This window comes from Capra hircus, chromosome 11 (genome assembly GCF_001704415.2).
Source record: "Capra hircus breed San Clemente chromosome 11, ASM170441v1, whole genome shotgun sequence".
Classification (NCBI taxonomy): Eukaryota; Metazoa; Chordata; class Mammalia; order Artiodactyla; family Bovidae; genus Capra; species Capra hircus.
Genome location: NC_030818.1, coordinates 1,405,387 through 1,426,234, shown reverse-complemented (window position 1 = coordinate 1,426,234; position 20,848 = coordinate 1,405,387). Strand labels below are relative to the sequence as shown.

The 20,848-nt window shown below is 47.6% G+C and overlaps 1 protein-coding gene across 1 annotated transcript in view; it reads left to right on the top strand.

Annotated features, from left to right (window-relative positions):
• Window positions 1-20,848, top strand: part of ACOXL (acyl-CoA oxidase-like) — a 269,160-nt gene that overhangs the window by 13,834 nt on the left and 234,478 nt on the right. The window contains exon 7 of the mRNA XM_018054699.1: window positions 2,762-2,894. Coding sequence (XP_017910188.1) covers window positions 2,762-2,894 — 133 coding nt within the window. The remainder of the gene's footprint in view (window positions 1-2,761; window positions 2,895-20,848) is intronic.

Here is a 20,848-nt window from a genome sequence, read left to right as displayed (position 1 = left end):
CCCTGCTTTCCTATAGATTTTCCTTGAACATTTTACTCTTTTCTGTTGCCTTCAAGTTCTTGCCAGCAAATGTATGTCATAGATATAAAAAGTTTAAATAAAATAATGGGTGAAACAAACTTAAAATGAACCAAATTCTGTTTGTTAACTTTCTTCCCCTCGTGAATTGGTAGGAGAATAAAATCGAAACAGTGGTTTCCCTTGTATCTCAGACAGTAAAGAATCTGCCTGCTACACAGGTGACCTGATTCAATCCCTCGGTGAAGAGTATACCCTGGAGGAGGAAATGGCAACCCACACCAGTATTCTTGCCTGGAGAATCCCAGGGACAGAGGAGCCTGGCGGGACACAGTCCATGGGCTTGCAAAGAGATGGACATGACTGAGTGACTAAGCACACACGCACAAAATGTAAACAACAGGAGCATGTTGTAGGTATCCTAGTAGGTGATGAAGCCCCCAGGCCTCCTCAGAAACAACCAGTGCCCATGCCAGCAGGTCTGGGGACCAGCAGCCTTCCCTGCTCGTTTCCCGTCCCTTACCAGCATTGCTCGACTCTCAGAGACAGGGAAGAGGGAAGAGAAGCTGTAGATGTGCCCTGTCTCTCACCCAAATGGGATCTTAGTGGATTGGACAGTCCTCTATCAGAGCTTCAACCAACTGGTTTAGCATTTATCCAATGCAGATTAGAAAGTCAGATTCAATCAGAAAGAAAAACGATAGAGGGCTCCAAGGTCTGTAGAAGGTATGAGAGTGTATAGAACATTCTTTGATAAGATTTGATTGAAAGCTACTCCATTGGTATAGCCCCCCAAATACTACGAAACAGCAGAGGCAACACACTTGTGGGTGTTGGTTTATCACTTGATCAAAAATGGGTTTGTAAATAGATATACAGATTCAGTGAAATCCTTATCAAAATTTCAGCTGCCTTTTTTTGAAGGAATTGAGAAGCTGGTCCTAAAATTCAGATGGAAATGCAAGACACTCAGAGTAGCCGAAATACTCCTGATAATGAAAGACAAAGTGGGAGGACTCAGCTTCCTGATCTGAAAAATTACTACAAACCTACAGTTACTAGGTCTCTGTGGTGTGGGCATAAGGCTAGACGTATGGAGAATGGAATAGAATAGAGGATCTAGAGATGAATTCTAGTATTTATGGTCGGTTGATATTCAGCAAAAGGGTGACAAGATAATTTAATGGGGAAAGAAAGGTCTTCTCAACAAATGGTGCTAGAACATCTGGATATCCATATGCAAATATATGAACTTGGACCTTTACCACATATGATGTACAAAAATTAACAGAAGATGGATCGCAGCTCTAAATATAAGAGCTAAAGCTATAAAACTCATAGAAAACACAGGCGTAAATCTTTGTGACCTTATTCAGGCAATGATTTATGAGATGTGACCGCAAAAGCACAGAGCACCAAAGCAAAAATAGATAACCTGGGCTTCATCCAAATTTGAAAACCTTCTGCAGCAAAGGAGGGTATGAAGAACGTGAAAAGACATCCACAGAATGGGAGAAAATATAAAAGAATCATGTATAAGAACCTAATATCCAGACTATAAAAGGAACCATATTACAGCTCAACTGTAAAAAGACAAATGACCCAACAAAAAAATGGGCAAAAATGGGAACAGACATTTATCCAAAGAAGATACAGAAGATGGCTAATAAGTACATGTAACGATGCTCAATATCAATGTCAGTAAGGAAATGCCAGTTAAAACCCCACAATGAAGTACCAGTTTGTACTCACTTCATGGCTATAATAAAAGAGACAGATGATAACAAGTGTTGGCAAAGACTTAGAGAAATTTGAGCCCTCATCTGTTGCTGGTGGGGATGTAAACTGGTGGTGTCAATTGGGAAAAGAGCTTGTCAGCTCTTCAAGTTTAAAGTCAGACTTCCCGGTAGCCCAGTGGTAAAGGATCCGGCTGCCAATTCTGGGGACGTGGGTTCGATCCTTGGTCCGGGAAGATCCCACCTGCCACGGGGCAGCGGAGCCCATGTGCCGCAGCTACTGAGCCCTCGGTCTCGCCCCTGTGCTCTGCAACCGGGGAAGCCCCTGCAGAGAGGCCTGTGCACCGCAGCCAGAGAGGGGCCCCACCCGCCGCAGCTGGAGGAGGCCTGCGCACAGCAGTGAGGACCCAGCACGAGGGGCACGCTGTGCGCGACACTGCTTATGCGAAACGTCCGGAGTTAGATCCAGAGAGTTCGGAAATAGGTGAATAGCTGCCAGGCCCGAAAGGGTAGGGAATCTGGGATGTGAGTGCTAATGGCATGGGGTTTCTTTTGGGGTGATGAAGTGTTTAGGAACCGGATAGTAGTCATGGTTGTACAACTTTGTGAATATACTGAAGACCGTTGAACAGTTTAAAAGGATGACGTTTATGGTGTATTGATTTATATCTCAACAACAAAATCGTGGACTGACTACCAGGCTCCAGAGTTGGGTTAACGGTGGCAGCCCTCATGCCTTTCTTTGTCTGGGGCCACCACTGAGTCGCAGAATGGTAGTGGCAGGATGTCGGCTTTTGCTTTCCGTGACTTAGCCTCTCTCAGCATCTCCTGGGGAGGCACTTGTCCTGCCCCCTACTCTGCTGTCTTGGGAGGGTGGTTCCAGGACGGGCAGCCCTGTGTGACTTCCCTGTGTGTGCCTGTGGGAGCCACCTGCCTTCATTTCCAGGCACGATGTCCTCCTCCTACGCTCACCCCACCTCTCTTTTCCACTCCCTGCCCCACTGCAGGTTCGGTTCCGTGGCTCCAGATGGGCAGTACCACTCCCCCATTAAGGACAAGAGTGCGAGATTCAATGCGATGCTGGCGGCGCTGACCCCTTCCAGACTCGCTGTGACTTTCCAAGCCATGGGCTCTATGAAGGTAACTGACTAGTTTCTCTCAGTGTTTGCTCTCCACGTGATCCAGAGCTGGGTAACAATGTCAGGAGCTGAGCTTCTTGAGCCACAGTGGGCGCAAGGTGGCTTGGGTTGCTGGTTAAATGCTGGTGTGTGCCAGTAAGCTCTACACAGAGAACTTTCTGCAGCCTTTTCACCATCCCTCTACATCAGCATGTGTGCTGTGGATTACATGCACACATGTAATTAAAAACCCACAGTGGGTAGAGCCCGGTCCTTACAGCACCAGGCCACTAAAGGTGGGCGCCTGGAGAACAGGTCCTTCGGAAGGAGCACATCTTCTGGAAAAGCAGCTAAGAGCTGACTAGTGGATAGCAGCCTGCGTGTCGTGGCTGAGTCCATCGGGGAGTGTTGAGTGCGCACGTCTGTTTGGCATGTGACCCTCACTGTCGCAGGCAGGACCATGAGGTCAGACCTCCAGGAGCCAATCCCACCCCCCCTTGCCCCACCCCTGCTCCACTCTGACTTGGAAACAGCAGCCAGGAGAGAGCGCGCCACAAGCTGCCTCCTCTTCAGAGTGCAGCGCTGCCTGCTGTCTGGTTCCTCCCCGTTTCTTTCCTCTCTTAGGCTCCACTGAGCAGGGGGAAGCTGGACGGAGCATTGAGATACCAGTGCATATCCACGTGTGGCTGGCGCTCGGCTTCTCCACTGAGAAGGGATAAGTTCCGTTCACTTGACCCCAGGCCTGGCGTCAGGAATAGCAGGAAAACCTTCCCTTCCTCCCTTCTGCTGGATCTGTGTGGCTCACAAGCCTGCCTGGCCATGCTCCTCCCCCGTGGTGCTCTTCCCCTCCGTGGGTGCAGCTGTGACATCAGTCCTGAGCTGGTGACTGCTGGCCTGCTTGTGGGTGCTCTTCTATGCTTATTCTCGCTGGCTCTTTAAAGTGGGTGAGGTGCATGTTTCTGAAGACCCAGGTCTGGAGTGGCCCGGCAGGTCTCAGCCGAACCAGCTGAGTTGGTGAGGCTCCAGGAGAACCTCAGGATGTGGGCCCAGGAGTGACTCCAAGGCGCAGGTCCAGCAGCAAAGCGCAGAGGGAAAATTGGGCTGGCTGAGAAGTTCACTCTGTACGATGTTACACAAATACCTGAAAGGCCCTTTGGCCAACCTGGTACCTCTCCTGGTGGGCCAGCGGCGAAGAATCAGCCTGCCCGTGCAGGAGATGTGAGTTGGATCCCTGCTCCGGAAAGCTCCCACATGCCTCGGGGCAACTAAGCCCGGTGCCACAATGATCGAGCCTGCGCTCTAGAGCCTGGGAGCTACGGCTGCTGAAGCCCCTGCGCCCAGAGCCTGTGCCCCGCACCGAGAGGAGCCGCTGCAGGGAGAGCACCACAGCTGGAGAGGAGCCGCCAGTCACTGCCGCGAGAGAAAGCCTGCACATAGCAACAAAGAGCCCGTGCTGTCAGATGCTAATAAATAAATACTTCTCCCGCGTCTGGGATAGACACCGTTTCAGCCACTTCTCAGACCCCAGGAGGCAAAAGCTGAGAAAGCAGATGCACCTAGGATTGCACTGTAGAGAAGATGGGGCCGAAGTCTGCTCAGGGCTCCCTGGTGCTGTGACGGCCGCTGTGGCTGCACGAGAGCTCGATCGCAGTAGCCTCTGGGCCCCTCGGAGGGGCGTGCTGCTGAATATTAAAGCCACACACTGGCTCGTGGCTGTCAAGGTGCTCTGGAAGCCCCGTGCTGGAGCGGGCGATGCTGTGGGAAGGATGTCTGTACTGCCAGGGGCCGGTCAGCTCACCCAGGCCAGTGGTGGACTCCCAGGGTGGCTGGCATAGGGTGGTGGAGATGGGGCACTGGAGGGGTGCTTTTGGGAGAGAATCAACTTAAAAATTTTTTTTAATTAATTTTAATGTATTTATTATTTTTGACTGCACTGGGTCTTTGTTGCTGCATATAGGCTTTCTCTTGTTTCAATGTATGGGGTTTTCATTGCGGTGGCTTCTCTTGTTTCTGAGCATCAGCTCTAGGTGAGCAGGCGTCAGCCGTTGCAGCGCTTGGGCTCAGCAGTGGCCTGAGTAGGCTCCTTGGCTCCAGCGTGCTGGCTGGGAAGATCCCACATGCGACGGAGTGGTGGGGCACGGGCTTAGCTGCTCCTTGGCACGCGGGATCTTCCCAGACCAGGGGTCAAACCTGAGTCTCTTGTACTGGCAGGTGGATTCTTAACCTCTGAGCCGCCAGGGAAGTCCTGGTAGCCCTCTTTAAGCCTCACTTTCTCCATCTGTAAAATGGGCCTTCTGATCATACTGCAGCCTGAGTGAGGACGTGTGAGTGATGTGCCGCAGCGGTGATGAGCCGGCACCTGCCCTGTGCGGGAGGCAGGTTTCGCAGGTGAGCGGAGGCCCGTTGCAGAGCTGGATGGGCTCCGCCCCGAGGGGTCCAGATGCTGCTGGTGTGTTGTCCCTGACGGACCCGGGCCATTGCGATCTCACCGCGAGCCTCTTGGATGAGAATGACCTTGCCTCTCTTGGCAGCTCCTCCTCCCTCACGGCTCAGCCGCGGGGCAGATGCTGTCTCAGGGGAAGCCTCAGACGGTCCTGCTTGCCCTGCACTTGCTGATGAGCAGAGAATGGGCCTCTCTCTCCGACGCTCATTCCTGTGTTAGAAAACTGTCGCTGCAGCGCCCTGTTTGCTCGAGGCCGGGCGTGCCTGCTGCTTTGAAACTCTGCCCAGCTGTCTTCCCCCCCCCCCCCACGGTGTCTCTCATTCCCGTCACGTTTCTCGGTCCTTTCGGGTCGTCTCTTGAAGACTTGCTGCAGTAGCCATGCTGTCATTTGTGCCCCCAGATGCCATGTCCGATTAAATTATTAGCAGGGACTAGAGGGAAGGAGGCTAAGACATTTGGCAGGGATTGGGGAGGGCGCATGGATTGAATTCTGCAGCTGAAGTAGAGGGGGATGCTGGGGAGCCTTTTCTGAAGGAGGAAGGAATCTAGGGAAAGTCACTGAGTTGGGAGGCAGAGGAGGAGTGAGAAACACACGTGAGATTGAGCTCAGAGTTTTGGCTTGATTTTGCAGGGAAGTAGTATTTTAGCATTTTAGGATGAGGTGGTTGGATAGCATCCCTGATGCAATGGGCGTGAACTTGGGCAAACTCTGGGAGAGGGACAGGGAAGCCTGTTGTGCTGCAGTGTGTGGGGTTGTGAATAGTCAGTCTTGGCAACAACAACAATATTTTAGCGTAAGACAAGCTGGTCCCCACTTTCAGAAGAGTCTCCCTCATCCTTTAAGTAGGTGTTACTCCGCAGCTGGGGCCCACCCTCAGGGTTCCTGGTGCCGCAGCGGATGGGGCCCGAGAATCTGCCTTTCCACCAAGGCCCCAGGTGATGCTGCAGTGACTGGTCCAGAGCCACACTTGGAGAGTGGCTGCCCAGAACAGACAGGTGTTGGAACCTCTCTGGTGGTCCAGTGGCTAGGTCTCTGAGCTCCCAGTGCAGGGGACTGGGTTTGATCTCTGGTCGGGGAACTAGATCTCACATGACTAAGAGTTTGCATGCTGCAGTGGAGAGCAAAGATCCCACATGCCATAGCTAGGACCTGGCACAGCCAAATAAATAAAAGCAATGCCCCCCAAACCCCTTGCTTCCTATAAGCCATGCCCATGATACATGCTTCACAGGGCTTAACTCATTTCTCCTCAAACAACTCTGAGAGGGCCCCAGCCATCTCCTCATGTTACATATGGGGAAACTGAGGAGGTAAAGGAATCTGTCTGAGGTGGGCATCCGCTACGCTGCCTTTGATTGTGGTGGTTCTTGTTCAGGGAGTTGTCGTCGTTTAGTCTGCTAGTCACGTCCAGCTTTTTGCAGCCTCGTGGACGTAGCCCACCGGGCTCCGCTGTCCCTGGGGTTTCCCAGGCAGGAATGCTGGACTGGGCTGCCGTGTCCTTCTCCAGGGGGTCTTCCCGGCCCCGGGACTGAACGTGCGACTCCTGCCTGGTCTCCTTTGGTCTGTATCACGGGGCCACCAGGGAAGCCTTTCCAAGAGCCCCTCTTCTCTACTGATGGGAGTCTGGGGCCCTGTGTCCTCGAACGACCTTTCCAAGACCTTCTGATGGTTCATGGGGGATAGGAACAGCAAAGAGGAGGAGGCTGGGGGCTGCTGAGTCTCCTGGGATGGAGGCGGCTGTTGATCCACGAGGGTGAGGTGGTGCCGTCACTTGGGTGAGCACGAGGCAGAGCGGGCTTTGGGCTCCTGCTGCTCTCTGGTCTGGTCTTGGGGTGTTCACTCCCCCCAGGTTCTGATGTCTGTGCTCAGTCGTGTCCAACTCTCTGTGACCCCATGGACTGCAGCCCGCCAGGCTCCTCTGTCCATGGGGATACTTCAGTCAAGAATACCGGAGTGAGGTGCCATGTCCTCCTCCAGGGGAATCTTCCCAACCCAGGGATTGAAGCCAGGTCTCCCACATTGCAGGCAGATTCTTTACTGTCTGAGCCACCAGGGAAGCTCAAGAATACTGGAATGGGTAGCCTATCCTTCTCCAGGTTATCTTTCCAACCCAGGAATCGAACTGGGGTCTCCTGCATTGCAGGTGGATTCTTTAGCAGCTGAGCTACCAGGGAAGCCATCCCCAGAAATATCCCCGACACGGGTTCTCTTCCCCAGTGTCTAGTTCCTGCATCCAGCCCTGTAGCACCATGCTAGTGTGCCTCAGACATGGGCCAGGTCTGGGGAGCTCATTTCAGAGTGTAACTGACATCCTATCTGCTCTGTTGACCTCGAACCAGATGTTGTGACTCCCTTCCCTGTGGTGAAGCTCACTCAGTCCTCTTATATTCGTAATTTTAATTTCTGTGGCTACTACTCAGATGGTAAAGAATCCGCCTGCAATGCAGGAGACCTGGGTTCAATCCCTGGGTCAGGAAAATCCCCTAGGGGAGGGTGTGGCTGGAGTATGCTTGCTGGAGAATCCCCATGGACAGAGGAGCCTGGTGGGCTGTAGTTCATGGAGTTGCAAAGAGTCAGACACGACTGAGTGACTAACACTTACGCTTAGCACTATGAAGCTATCAGATTTTTGTCTGTTTAATTCCACCACCTGGAAAGCCCAGATGAGTGAAAAGGTGGGAGGTAAATAAGTGGGTGGGTGGGAGGATGGATGGATGGAGGGATGGATGAGAGGATGGGTGGGTGGGTGGATGAAGGAATGAACAGATGGACAGATGAATGGACAGGTGAGTGCATGAGTGTGTCGGTGGATAGGTATATGTATGAGTACACGCGTGGGTGGAAGGAAGGGGGAGAGGGAGAAAGAAGGAAGGAAGGTGGTGCTAGTGGGAAGGAACCCACCTGCCAGTGCAGGAGACGCGAGACGCACGTTTAATCCCTGGGTCGGGAAGATCCCCGAGAGGAGGGCATGGCAAGCCACTCCAGCATTCTTACCTGGAGAACCCCATGGACAGAGGAGCCTGGTGGGCTACAGTCCACGGGGTCACAAAGAGGCGGACACGACTGAAGTGCCTTAGCACGCACGAACATCCGCTCATCCATCATCCGCCAACTCACCCATTCTACGACAGAGACTCTGAACACAGTGATGATCAGTTCCCCTGTGATTTAGTAGTTAATGGGAGCTGCGGAATATTCTTGAGAAAAGCAGCCGCTCACTGAATCAACATCACATAATAGAAAAACCTCCCCAGGCAGGGGTGTGTCGGGAGAGGCCAGAAGCATACAGCCTACTGCAGAGCCAGCTCTCTTCCAGCAGTAGGCTAGAATAAGGGGCATCTCTGTAGGGCCGTGTGAGTCTAAGAGCTTCAGGGTGGGGACTGAAATGAATAGGTTTGGAAGGAGGCGGAAACGCTGTGATAATGAGCATGGTGAGACCTCTGCCCCTTCAAACAGTGTGGCATAAAGAGGGTGGAATAGAGAGGAGGAAATGGGTTCCCTGGAGTAATGTTTTGAAGATATGTGCTACCCACAAATGTGTGTTCTGTTGGAACTGGTAAACCGAAGTTGCTGGATGTTTATTCTCTTGGCACTTCAAAAAATTTTTTATCTGGCTGTTCTGGGTCTTAGTTGCAGCTCGTGGTATCTAGCTCCCTGCATGCATGCTCAGCTGTGACCCCACAGACTGCAGCCCACCAGGCTCCTCTGTCCATGGGATTCTCCAGGCAAGAATGCTGGAGTGAGCTGCCATTTCCTTCTCCAGGGGATCTTCCCAACCCAGGGATCGAACCCAAATCTCCTGCATTGCAGTCGAGTTCTTTACTGCTGAGCCACTTGGGAAGCCCCTCTGGCTCCCTGACCAGGGATCAGACCTGGGCCCTCTTCACTGGGAGTGTGGAGTCCTAGCCCCTGGGCCACCAGGGAGGTCCAGTCATCTCTTCACACAGAGAGTGGTGCTGGAGAGGTGAAGACAGGGCGCCTCCGTGCCAGCTGTCTGTCTTTCAGATGCGTGTTATGTGTCCCGAGGGAGCAGGGTCGTAAGCTCATCTTGTTCTACACGGGTTGGAGTTATCCTTTCTTTAGCATCCTCACGCTTCACATACACCCGTGGCGTGGGGAGCAGAGTAGCAGGACGTGCTCGAATGCTGGGGAAGTCCCATGGGATGAGCGCTTTGGCCTGAATGATGGGTAGGGGGACTATCTGTAAAATACAGTTTCCAGGATTTTCTGACGTGGACACTTCTTGAGGCCGACCACCAGAGGACGACAGATACCAATAAAGATTTGCAGATGTCTCCCCTTTGCATTTTGTTTACTTCCCTATTTAAGAATTGGCTGGGACTTTTTGTTCTCATTAGTTTAGCTTCCTATCAGTTGTGAGTGTTGCCTTTTTTTTTTTACAAAGTGGTCAATATAAGGAGAATTGGAATTCATCAGCCTAATAATCGTTGGACTCAACATCAAGACTGTAAATAGGACGTGGATTATCTTTTTAAAAAAATTTATTTTTAAAGATTGAAGTGTAGTTGGTGTACAGTGTTTGTTTACAGTGTTAGTTGCCGTTATATATGTGTGTGTGTATGTGTGTAATATATATGTAAAACTATGTGTGTATAGTGGTTTAGTCACTCAGTTGTGTCCAGCTCTTGCAACCGCATGGACTGTGGCCCACCAGGCTCCTCTGTCCATGGGATTTTCTAGGCAAGAATATTGGAGTGGGTTGCCACTTCCTCCTCCAGGGGATCTTCCCGACCCGGGGATCCAACGCACATCTTCTGCACTGCAGCTGGATTCTTTACCACTGAGCCACGAGGGAAGCCTTCAAGGAACAGGGCTCCCTTCAACTAAGTCATCAGAGGCTGAGTCAGCCTTGTGGGAAGCCCCAGGCTCCTCAAACCCTGGGCGTGGCCGTGGGAGTTGTGAGGGAACGAGGGATGCTGTTGTCAGCGCAGACCGATCCCAGCTTGGGCCTGGGTCCTGCTTGCGAGGGGCTTGCCTGCCTCGGTTTCTGCAGCAGCCTGTTCACCTAGGGCCGCAGCTGCAGGGAGCCCCATCTCTCCACGGAAGCCCTGTTGTCTGCCTCCGGGGAGTACTGTCGGTGCCACCTGGAAGGTCAGACGTGGATGATGGATGGATGGCTTGCTGTCCTTAGGAGATTTTCCACCTGAAACTTGATGCCCCCTGTAGCACAGGCGCTGGTTCAGGACTGCATGCCTTTCCCTCCCACCAGGGGTCATCGCTCATTCCCTTGTCCCAGCTGAGGAATCCATCCAGCGCCTCCCTGTTTGAAGGACATATTCTGAGCCTTTTATACGTCTTTTTTTGTTAATAGCTTTATTTCTGTATTCATATGGCTGTGTTGGGTCTTCATTCCTGAGTGGGCTTTCCTCTGATTGTGGAGAGCACAGGCAGGCCACTCTCTAGGGATCCTTTTTTTGCTGAGCGCAGGCTCTAGAATGTTCAGGCTCAGTAGTTGTGGCTCCCAGGCTCCAGGGCGCAGGCTCAGTAGTTCTGGTGTATGGGCTTAACTGTCCCTGCAGTGTGTGGGATTTACCCTGACCAGGGATCGAACCCGTGTCTCCTGCATTGGCGGGCAGAAACTTTGCCTCTGAGCCACCAGGGAAGCCCCATCATTGTTTGTTTGTTAAATTGAAACAGCAGTCCTGTAATATGGATACTGTTGTGATCCCCATTTTCCAGTTGGGAAAACTGGGATGCAGAAAGAGGTGACAGCTTGTCTGGAGTTTTCTGGGTCCCCCGCTGCAGCAGTCTGGTGCTGGAGTCCAGCCCTGACTCACGCTGGGTTGCTTAGTCATCCTCAAGCAAGAGGTCCTTTGAGTTCAGCTTAGGCTGCGCTCCCTGTCATCTTCGGACCACTTTGGCTCACAGTTATGTTTGCTTTGGTAAACCAAACCAAAGATGCAAAGCAATTCACTGTCTACATCGAAGAACATGGAGAATCCTCCCAAACTGGGGTTTGGCAGATGCTGAACGGTCAGCCGTGGGGCCAGAATCCAGGCTCCCTTCCCCGCTGCGAGCTGGGACCTGACTTTGTCAAGGGGCACCGCCGTCTTGGCCTGGTGGCTCTGTGTCACTGTTGTTCTGAGCAGTTGTGTACGGGGAGCAGGAGCAGGGAGGGGAGATGGGCTGCTCCAGACTTTCCACTAAATGTCCTTTGATAGGGAGAAGGTCTGTTTACCATGTGCCTTCATTCATTGAGTGTGTTCACCTCTGAGCTTAGTCCAGCAGGATGATTTCTGAGTGTCTCTGTCTACCACAGTGAAACTGAGCAAGCCAAAGGTGTTCACACTTCCTTTTGTTGCTGCTGTTCAGTTGCTCAGCATGCCCGACTCTCTGCAGTACCATGGAATGCACCACAGGACTCCTTTGTCCTTCACTATCTCCAGGAGTTTGCTCAGATTCCTGTCCGCTGAGTCAGTGATGCTATCTAACCACCTCACCCTCTGCTGCGCCTTTCTCCTTTTCCCTTCACCCGTTCCCAGCATCAGGGTCTTTTCCAGTGAGTTGTCTCTTTGCATCAGATGGCCAAAGTATTGAACCTTCAGCCTCATCATCAGTCCTTCTAACAAATATTCAGGGTTGATTTCCTTTAGCATTGACTAGTTTGATCTTCTTGCAGTCCGAGGGACTCTCAAGAGTCTTCTCCAGCACCACAATTTGAAAGCATCAATTCCTTAGTGCTCAGCCTTCTTTATGGTCCAAATCTCACATCCATACAGGACTACTGGAAAACATTACCTTAGACTATATGGACCTTTGTTGGCAAAAGAATGTCTCTGCTTTTTTTTTTTTAAATTTTTTATTTTTTTTAAATTTTAAAATCTTTAATTCTTACATGCGTTCCCAAACATGAACCCCCCCTCCCACCTCCCTCCCCACAACATCTCTCTGGGTCATCCCCATGCACCAGCCCCAAGCAAGCTGCACCCTATGCCAGACATGGACTGGCGATTCAATTCTTACATGACAGTATACATGTTATAATTCCCATTCTCCCAAATCATCCCACCCTCTCCCTCTCCCTCTGAGTCCAAAAGTCTGGTATACACATCTGTGTCTTTTTTCCTGTCTTGCATACAGGGTCGTCATTGCCATCTTCCTAAATTCCATATATATGTGTTAGTATACTGTATTGGTGTTTTTCTTTCTGGCTTACTTCACTCTGTATAATTGGCTCCAGTTTCACCCATCTCATCAGAACTGATTCAAATGAATTCTTTTTAACGGCTGAGTAATACTCCATTGTGTATACGTACCACAGCTTTCTTATCCATTCATCTGCTGATGGACATCTAGGTTGTTTCCATGTCCTGGCTATTGTAAACAGTGCTGCGATGAACATTGGAGTACATGTGTCTCTTTCAATTCTGGTTTCCTCGGTGTGTATGCCCAGAAGTGGGATTGCTGGGTCATAAGGTAGTTCTATTTGCAATTTTTTAAGGAATCTCCACACTGTTCTCCATAGTGGCTGTACTAGTTTGCATTCCCACCAACAGTGTAGGAGGGTTCCCTTTTCTCCACACCCTCTCCAGCATTTATTGCTTGCAGATTTTTGGATCGCAGCCATTCTGACTGGTGTGAAGTGGTACCTCATTGTGGTTTTGATTTGAATTTCTCTAATAATGAGTGATGTTGAACATCTTTTCATGTGTTTGTTAGCCATCCGTATGTCTTCTTTGGAGAAATGTCTACTTAGTTCTTTGGCCCATTTTTTGATTGGGTCGTTTATTTTTCTGGAATTGAGCTGCAGAAGTTGCTTGTATATTTTTGAGATTAGTTGTTTGTCAGTTGTTTCAGTTGCTATTATTTTCTCCCATTCAGAAGGCTGTCTTTTCACCTTGCTTATATTTTCCTTTGTTGTACAGAAGCTTTTAATTTTAATTAGATCCCATTTGTTTATTTTTGCTTTTATTTCCAGAATTCTGGGAGGTGGATCATAGAGGATCCTGCTGTGATTTATGTCTGAGAGTGTTTTGCCTATGTTCTCCTCTAGGAGTTTTATAGTTTCTGATCTTACATTTAGATCTTTAATCCATTTTGAGTTTATTTTTGTGTACGGTGATAGAAAGTGATCTAGTTTCATTCTTTTACAAGTGGTTGACCAGTTTTCCCAGCACCACTTGTTAAAGAGATTGTCTTTACTCCATTGTATATTCTTGCCTCCTTTGTCAAAGATAAGGTGTCCATATGTGTGTGGATTTATCTCTGGGCTTTCTATTTTGTTCCATTGATCTATGTCTGTCTTTGTGCCAGTACCATACTGTCTTGATGACTGTGGCTTTGTAGTAGAGCCTGAAGTCAGGCAAGTTGATTCCTCCAGTTCCATTCTTCTTTCTCAAGATTGCTTTGGCTATTCGAGGTTTTTTGTATTTCCATACAAATCTTGAAATTATTTGTTCTAGTTCTGTGAAAAATGTGGCTGGTAGCTTGATAGGGATTGCATTGAATTTGTAAATTGCTTTGGGTAGTATACTCATTTTCACTATATTGATTCTTCCGATCCATGAACATGGTATATTTCTCCATCTATTAGTGTCCTCTTTGATTTCTTTCATCAGTGTTTTATAGTTTTCTATATATAGGTCTTTAGTTTCTTTAGGTAGATATATTCCTAAGTATTTTATTCTTTTCGTTGCAATGGTGAATGGAATTGTTTCCTTAATTTCTTTTTCTACTTTCTCATTATTCGTGTATAGGAATGCAAGGGATTTCTGTGTGTTGATTTTATATCCTGCAACTTTACTATATTCATTGATTAGCTCTAGTAATTTTCTGGTGGAGTCTTTAGGGTTTTCCATGTAGAGGATCATGTCATCTGCAAACAGTGAGAGTTTTACTTCTTCTTTTCCAATTTGGATTCCTTTTATTTCTTTTTCTGCTCTGATTGCTGTGGCCAAAACTTCCAGAACTATGTTGAATAGTAGCGGTGAAAGTGGACACCCTTGTCTTGTTCCTGACTTTAGGGGAAATGCTTTCAATTTTTCACCATTGAGGATAATGTTTGCTGTGGGTTTGTCATATATAGCTTTTATTATGTTGAGGTATGTTCCTTCTATTCCTGCTTTCTGGAGAGTTTTTATCATAAATGGATGTTGAATTTTGTCAAAGGCCTTCTCTGCATCTATTGAGATAATCATATGGTTTTTATTTTTCAATTTGTTAATGTGGTGAATTACATTGATTGATTTGCGGATATTGAAGAATCCTTGCATCCCTGGGATAAAGCCCACTTGGTCATGGTGTATGATCTTTTTAATGTGTTGTTGGATTCTGATTGCTAGAATTTTGTTGAGGATTTTTGCATCTATGTTCATCAGTGATATTGGCCTGTAGTTTTCCTTTTTTGTGACATCTTTGTCAGGTTTTGGTATTAGGGTGATGGTGGCCTCATAGAATGAGTTTGGAAGTTTACCTTCCTCTGCAATTTTCTGGAAGAGTTTGAGGAGGATAGGTGTTAGCTCTTCTCGAAATTTTTGGTAGAATTCAGCTGTGAAGCCGTCTGGACCTGGGCTTTTGTTTGCTGGAAGATTTCTGATTACCATTTCAATTTCTGTGCTTGTCATGGGTCTGTTAAGATTTTCTATTTCTTCCTGGTTCAGTTTTGGATAATTGTACTTTTCTAAGAATTTGTCCATTTCTTCCACGTTGTCCATTTTATTGGCATACAACTGCTGATAGTAGTCTCTTATGATCCTTTGTATTTCTGTGTTGTCTGTTGTGATCTCTCCATTTTCATTTCTAATTTTATTGATTTGATTTTTCTCTCTTTGCTTCTTGATGAGTCTGGCTAATGGTTTGTCAATTGTATTTATCCTTTCAAAGAACCAGCTTTTGGCTTTGTTGATTTTTGCTATGGTCTCTTTTGTTTCTTTTGCATTTATTTCTGCCCTAATTTTTAAGATTTCTTTCCTTCTACTAACTCTGGGGTTCTCCAACTCTTCCTTTTCTAGTTGCTTTAGTTGCAGAGTTAGGTTATTTATTTGACTTTTTTCTTGTTTCTTGAGGTATGCCTGTATTGCTATGAACTTTCCTCTTAGCACTGCTTTTATAGTGTCCCACAGGTTTTGGGTTGTTGTGTTTTCATTTTCATTAGTTTCTATGCATATTTTAATTTCTTTTTTGATTTCTTCTGTGATTTGTTGGTTATTCAGAAGTGTGTTGTTCAACCTCCATATGTTGGAATTTTTAATAGTTTTTCTCCTGTAATTGAGATCTAATCTTAATGCATTATGGTCAGAAAAGATGCTTGGAATGATTTCGATTTTTTTGAATTTATCAAGTTTAGATTTATGGCCCAGGATGTGATCTATCCTGGAGAAGGTTCCATGAGCACTTGAAAAAAAAGTGAAATTCATTGTTTTGGGGTGAAATGTCCTATAGATTTCAATTAGGTCTAACTGATCTAATGTATCATTTAAAGTTTGCGTTTCTTTGTTAATTTTCTGTTTAGTTGATCTGTCCATAGGTGTGAGTGGGGTATTAAAGTCTCCCACTATTATTGTGTTATTGTTGATTTCCCCTTTCATACTTGTTAGCATTTGTCTTACATATTGCGGGGCTCCTATATTGGGGGCATATATATTTATAATTGTTATATCTTCTTCTTGGATTGTTCCTTTGATCATTATGTAGTGGCCTTCTTTGTCTCTTTTCACAGCCTTTGTTTTAAAGTCTATTTTATCGGATATGAGTATTGCCACTCCTGCTTTCTTTTGGTCTCTATTTGCGTGGTATATCTTTTTCCAGCCCTTCACTTTCAGTCTGTATGTGTCCCTTGTTTTGAGGTGGGTCTCTTGTAAGCAGCATATAGAGGGGTCTTGTTTTTGTATCCATTCGGCCAGTCTTTGTCTTTTGGTTGGGGCGTTCAACCCATTTACGTTTAAGGTAATTATTGATAAGTGTGATCCCGTTACCATTTACTTTATTGTTTTGGGTTCGAGTTTATACACCCTTTTCGTGTTTCCTGTCTAGAGAATATCCTTTAGAATTTGTTGGAGAGCTGGTTTGGTGGTGCTGAATTCTCTCAGCTTTTGCTTGTCTGTAAAGCTTTTTATTTCTCCTTCATATTTGAATGAGATCCTTGCTGGGTACAGTATTCTGGGCTGTAGGTTATTGTCTTTCATCACTTTAAGTATGTCTTGCCATTCCCTCCTGGCCTGAAGAGTTTCTATTGAAAGATCAGCTGTTATCCTAATGGGAATCCCCTTGTGTGTTATTTGTTGTTTTTCCCTTGCTGCTTTTAATATTTGTTCTTTGTGTTTGATCTTTGTTAATTTGATTAATATGTGTCTTGGGGTGTTTCGCCTTGGGTTTATCCTATTTGGAACTCTCTGTGTTTCTTGGACTTGGGTGATTATTTCCTTCCCCATTTTAGGGAAGTTTTCAACTATTATCTCCTCAAGGATTTTCTCATGATCTTTCTTTCTGTCTTCTTCTTCTGGGACTCCTATAATTCGAATGTTGGAGCGTTTCATATTGTCCTGGAGGTCTCTGAGATTGTCCTCATTTCTTTTAATTCGTTGTTCTTGTTTCCTCTCTGATTCATTTATTTCTACCATTCTATCTTCTATTTCACTAATCCTATCTTCTGCCTCCATTATTCTACTAATTGTTGCCTCCAGAGTGTTTCTGATCTCATTTATTGCATTATTCATTATATTTTGACTCTTTTTTATTTCTTCTAGGTCCTTGTTAAACCTTTCTTGCATCTTCTCAATCCTTGTCTCTAGGCTATTTATCTGTGATTCCATTTTGATTTCAAGATTTTGGATCATTTTCACTATCAATATTCGGAATTCCTTCTCCGGTAGATTCCCTATTTCTTCCACTTTTGTTTGGTTTGGTGGGCAACTCTCCTGTTCCTTTACCTGCTGTGTATTCCTCTGTCTCTTCATCTTGGTTATATTGCTGCGTTTGGGGTGGCTTTTTTATATTCTGGGAATTTGTGGAGTTCTCTTTATTATGGAGCTTCCTCACTTTGGGTGGGGTTCTATCAGTGGCTTGTCAAGGTTTCCTGGTTAGGGAGGCTTGTGTTGGAGTTTTGGTGGGTGGAGCTGGGTTTCTTCTCTCTGGAGTGCAATGGAGTGACCCGTAATGGATTACGAGACATCAAAGGTTTGGGGATAATTTTGAGCTGCCTGTATATTGAAGCTCAGGGGAGTGTTCCTGTGTTGCTGGAGAATTTGTGTGGTATGTCTTGTTTTGGAATTTGTTGGCCCTTGGGTGGAACTTGGTTTCGGTGTAGGTATGAAGGCATTAGATGGGCTCCTATTGCTTAATGTTCCCTGAATTCAAGAGTTCTCTAATGTTTTCAGGCTTTGGATTTAAGCTTCCTGCTTCTGGTTTTCAGTTTTATTTTTACAGTAGCCTCTAGACTTCTCCATCTATACAGCACCGATGATAAAACATCTAGGTTAAAGATGAAAAGTTTCTCCACATTGAGGGACACTCAGAGAGGTTCACTGAGTTATAAGGAGAAGAGAAGATGGAGGGGGTAGTTAGAGGTAACTGGAATGAGATGCGGTGAGATCAAAAGAGAAGAGAGCAAGCTAGCCAGTAGTCACTTCCTTATGTGCACTCTATAGCCTGGACCGCTCAGAGGTATTTACAGAGTTATACGGGGAAGAGGAGAGGGAGGAAGTAGACAGAGGTGACCAGGAGGATCAGAGAGAGGAATGAGTAGGAGCGAGACAAATCCTGCCAGTAACCTGTTCCTTAGGTGTTCTCCACCGTCTGGAACACACAGAGATTCACAGAGTTGGATAGAGGAGAGATGGGGGAGAAAAGAGACAGAGGCCACCTGGTGGAGAAAAAGGAGAGTCCAGAGGAGGAGAGAGTGGTCAAGCCAGTAATCTCGCTCCCAGGTAAACTGGGATAGTGAAGTTTGGGTTTTTAAATGTACAAAATTGACCACAAAAACCTAAGAGCAAAGATTAAAAATCTAGAGTAGAGGTTGGATTTTCAAAGATACAATATTAGAGAGAAGCAGAAGGAAAAAGGAAGAAAGAAAGAAAAAAAAAAGAAAAAGAATTATTAAAAAACAAACAAACAAACAAACAATCAAAAAAAAAAAAGCCATCAACAACCATCCAAAGACTGTATATGGTGTTTGCCTTAAAAAAAAAAAAAAAGTCTTTTTAAAAAACAAACAAAAAAATATAGTAATAATAGGTTATAGAAATAAAAATTAGAGGAGAAATAGAAGACTAACAATTAAAAAAAAGTTAGAAAAAAAAAGCAAAAAAAAAAAAAGGAATGATTTTATAAATATTAAAAATATCTGGCCCTTTCTGGTGTAATGGGCCATGTGGGATCACTTCCAAGGTGGTTCCCTCTGTTTAACTTCTTCTGTTTGCTGGCTTTTTAGGCTCACAGTTGTGCTGTGGGGAGGGGGGCTGCTGCTAACAAATAGCACTGTCGTGTGCACGCAGTATCTCTGCCCGGCTTGACCTGTCCTTTTTCGCGGCGCACAAACCGCTCCGGCTCTAGGATGCTCAGCCGGGAACCGTCTGGGGCCGGCCCTAGGCTGCGTGCACTTCCCCGGTCCAAGCCGCTCAGGTTCGGCGCTCAGGAAGCCCTCAGAGGCACAGATTCGGCTGGAACTGCGCTTTGTGCCCTTCCCAGGTCCAAGTAGCTCAGGAGTTTGGCGAGCGCGATCGCCGCGGCTTGTCACCTTTTCTGCCGCTGCTGCTCAGCTTTCTGGGCGGGCCGCTGGCGCACCCCGTGCGGTAGATTGTGACTGTCCAGCACCCCCAGAAGTCTTAGCAAAGGAGCTTGCTTGCAGTTAGGTAAGTAAAGTCTCTCCGAGTTTGCAATTGCCCCTTTCCAGTCCTTACGACTCTGGCTGCCTGTCCCCGGCGGGGGATGGTCTGCAGCCGGCTTTTCCCGTTCTGTCCTTTGTTCTGTGCTCGGTCCTGGCGGTGTCTTATGTTCGAGCTTTTCGCGTGGTAGCTATCCCACAGTCTGGTTTGCTAGCCCAAGTTAGATCGTTCTGGTTGCGCGTGGGGCGTTCCTGCCCGATTCTTACAAAGCTCTGCAGCCCGCGCCTCCCGCGCGTCCCTGCCCTGCCCCCACTTCCCAGTGGCGGATGCAGGCGTCTGTGCTGCTTTTCCGCTGGGGGAGTTACTGGTGGGCTTGTAATCTGTTGGTTTTAATTATTTATCTATTTTTCCTTCCTGTTATGTTGCCCTCTGTGTTTCCAAGGCTCGCCACAGACTCGGCAGGGAGTGTTTCCTGGTGTTTGGAAACCTCTCTTCTTAAAATTCCCTTCCCGGGACGGGCTTCCCTTCCCGGGACGGAGCTCCCTCCCCACCTCCTTTGTCTCCTTTTTCGTCTTTTATATTTTTTCCTACCTGTTTTTGAAGACAATGATCTGCTTTTCTGGTTGCCTGATGTCCTCTGCCAGCCTACAGAAGTTGTTTTGTGAAGTTTGCTCGGCGTTGAAATGTTCTTTTAAGGAATTCGTGAGGGAGAAAGTGGTCTTCCCGTCCTATTCCTCCGCCATCTTTCCCTCCCCTCCTGTCTCTGCTTTTTAATACGCTGTCTAGGTTTGTCATAGCTTTCCTTCCAAGGAGCGAGCGTCTTTTAATTTCACGTCTGCAGTCACTGTCTGCAGTGACTTTGGAGCCAAGGAAATAAAGTCTGTCACTGCTTCCACTTCTTCCCATCTATTTGCCATGAGTGGGCAAGTAGGTCTTGTCCAGGGTCCTCAAAGTTTCAGGCTGGTCAATGGGAGTGTCAGCCTCCAGAGATTGATTAGGACCTATGTCTTAGTGCTCACTCTTGTCTGCTTTGGACTTGGTTAAGCACTTGGTGGATGGATGGATGGACGAATATCGTGGCGAAGGGAAGGTGTCTTTACTGCAGGATGAATCAGTCCAAATGACAGCTCTGTGGAGATCAGATGCTGTATTTAGCTGTATTGTGGATACGGGAACTCTGATCTGCGTCTTACAGCAGCAAAAGTGGACATTCTCCATTTCTTGTGCGTGTACCCAGATCTTTGTTGTATGACTGTGGGACCTGCCCTCCAGGCTGCCTGCAGCCCAGGCACGCGTGTATCCGTGCAGAGACTGCTCATTCGCTCCCTAGCTCACCCTTGCAGATTGCTCACAGGTGAGGCTCATGGGGCTGACCGCACACTGTCGGTGTGACGGTGGTGCTGTTCTGGGTGTATGACTACAAGTCTGAGGATGGTTTCTAAGGGAGGTCGTGTGATAGGTTTAAAGCTTGGAGAGCAGCCCTGGCCCCAGACTGCAGAGGGGCTGGGTTTAGGGAACTCTCTCTGAGGGAGAGAGACTGATCTCAGTGTCCAGCAGTCGACCTGCTGCTGCCTCCTGGGTCTGCACAAACCGTTTCTGTGCCCTTGACCCTCCCAGGCTCTCCTGTTCCTGCTTACCTGCTCTTGTAGGTCTCTAGGAGACCTCAGGCCCTTGTGGCTGCCTCTCTGGGTATAGAGCTTGTGCAGCACCTGGTTTATCTCAGCCCTGGTGTTAACTGTTGTTGGAGACCA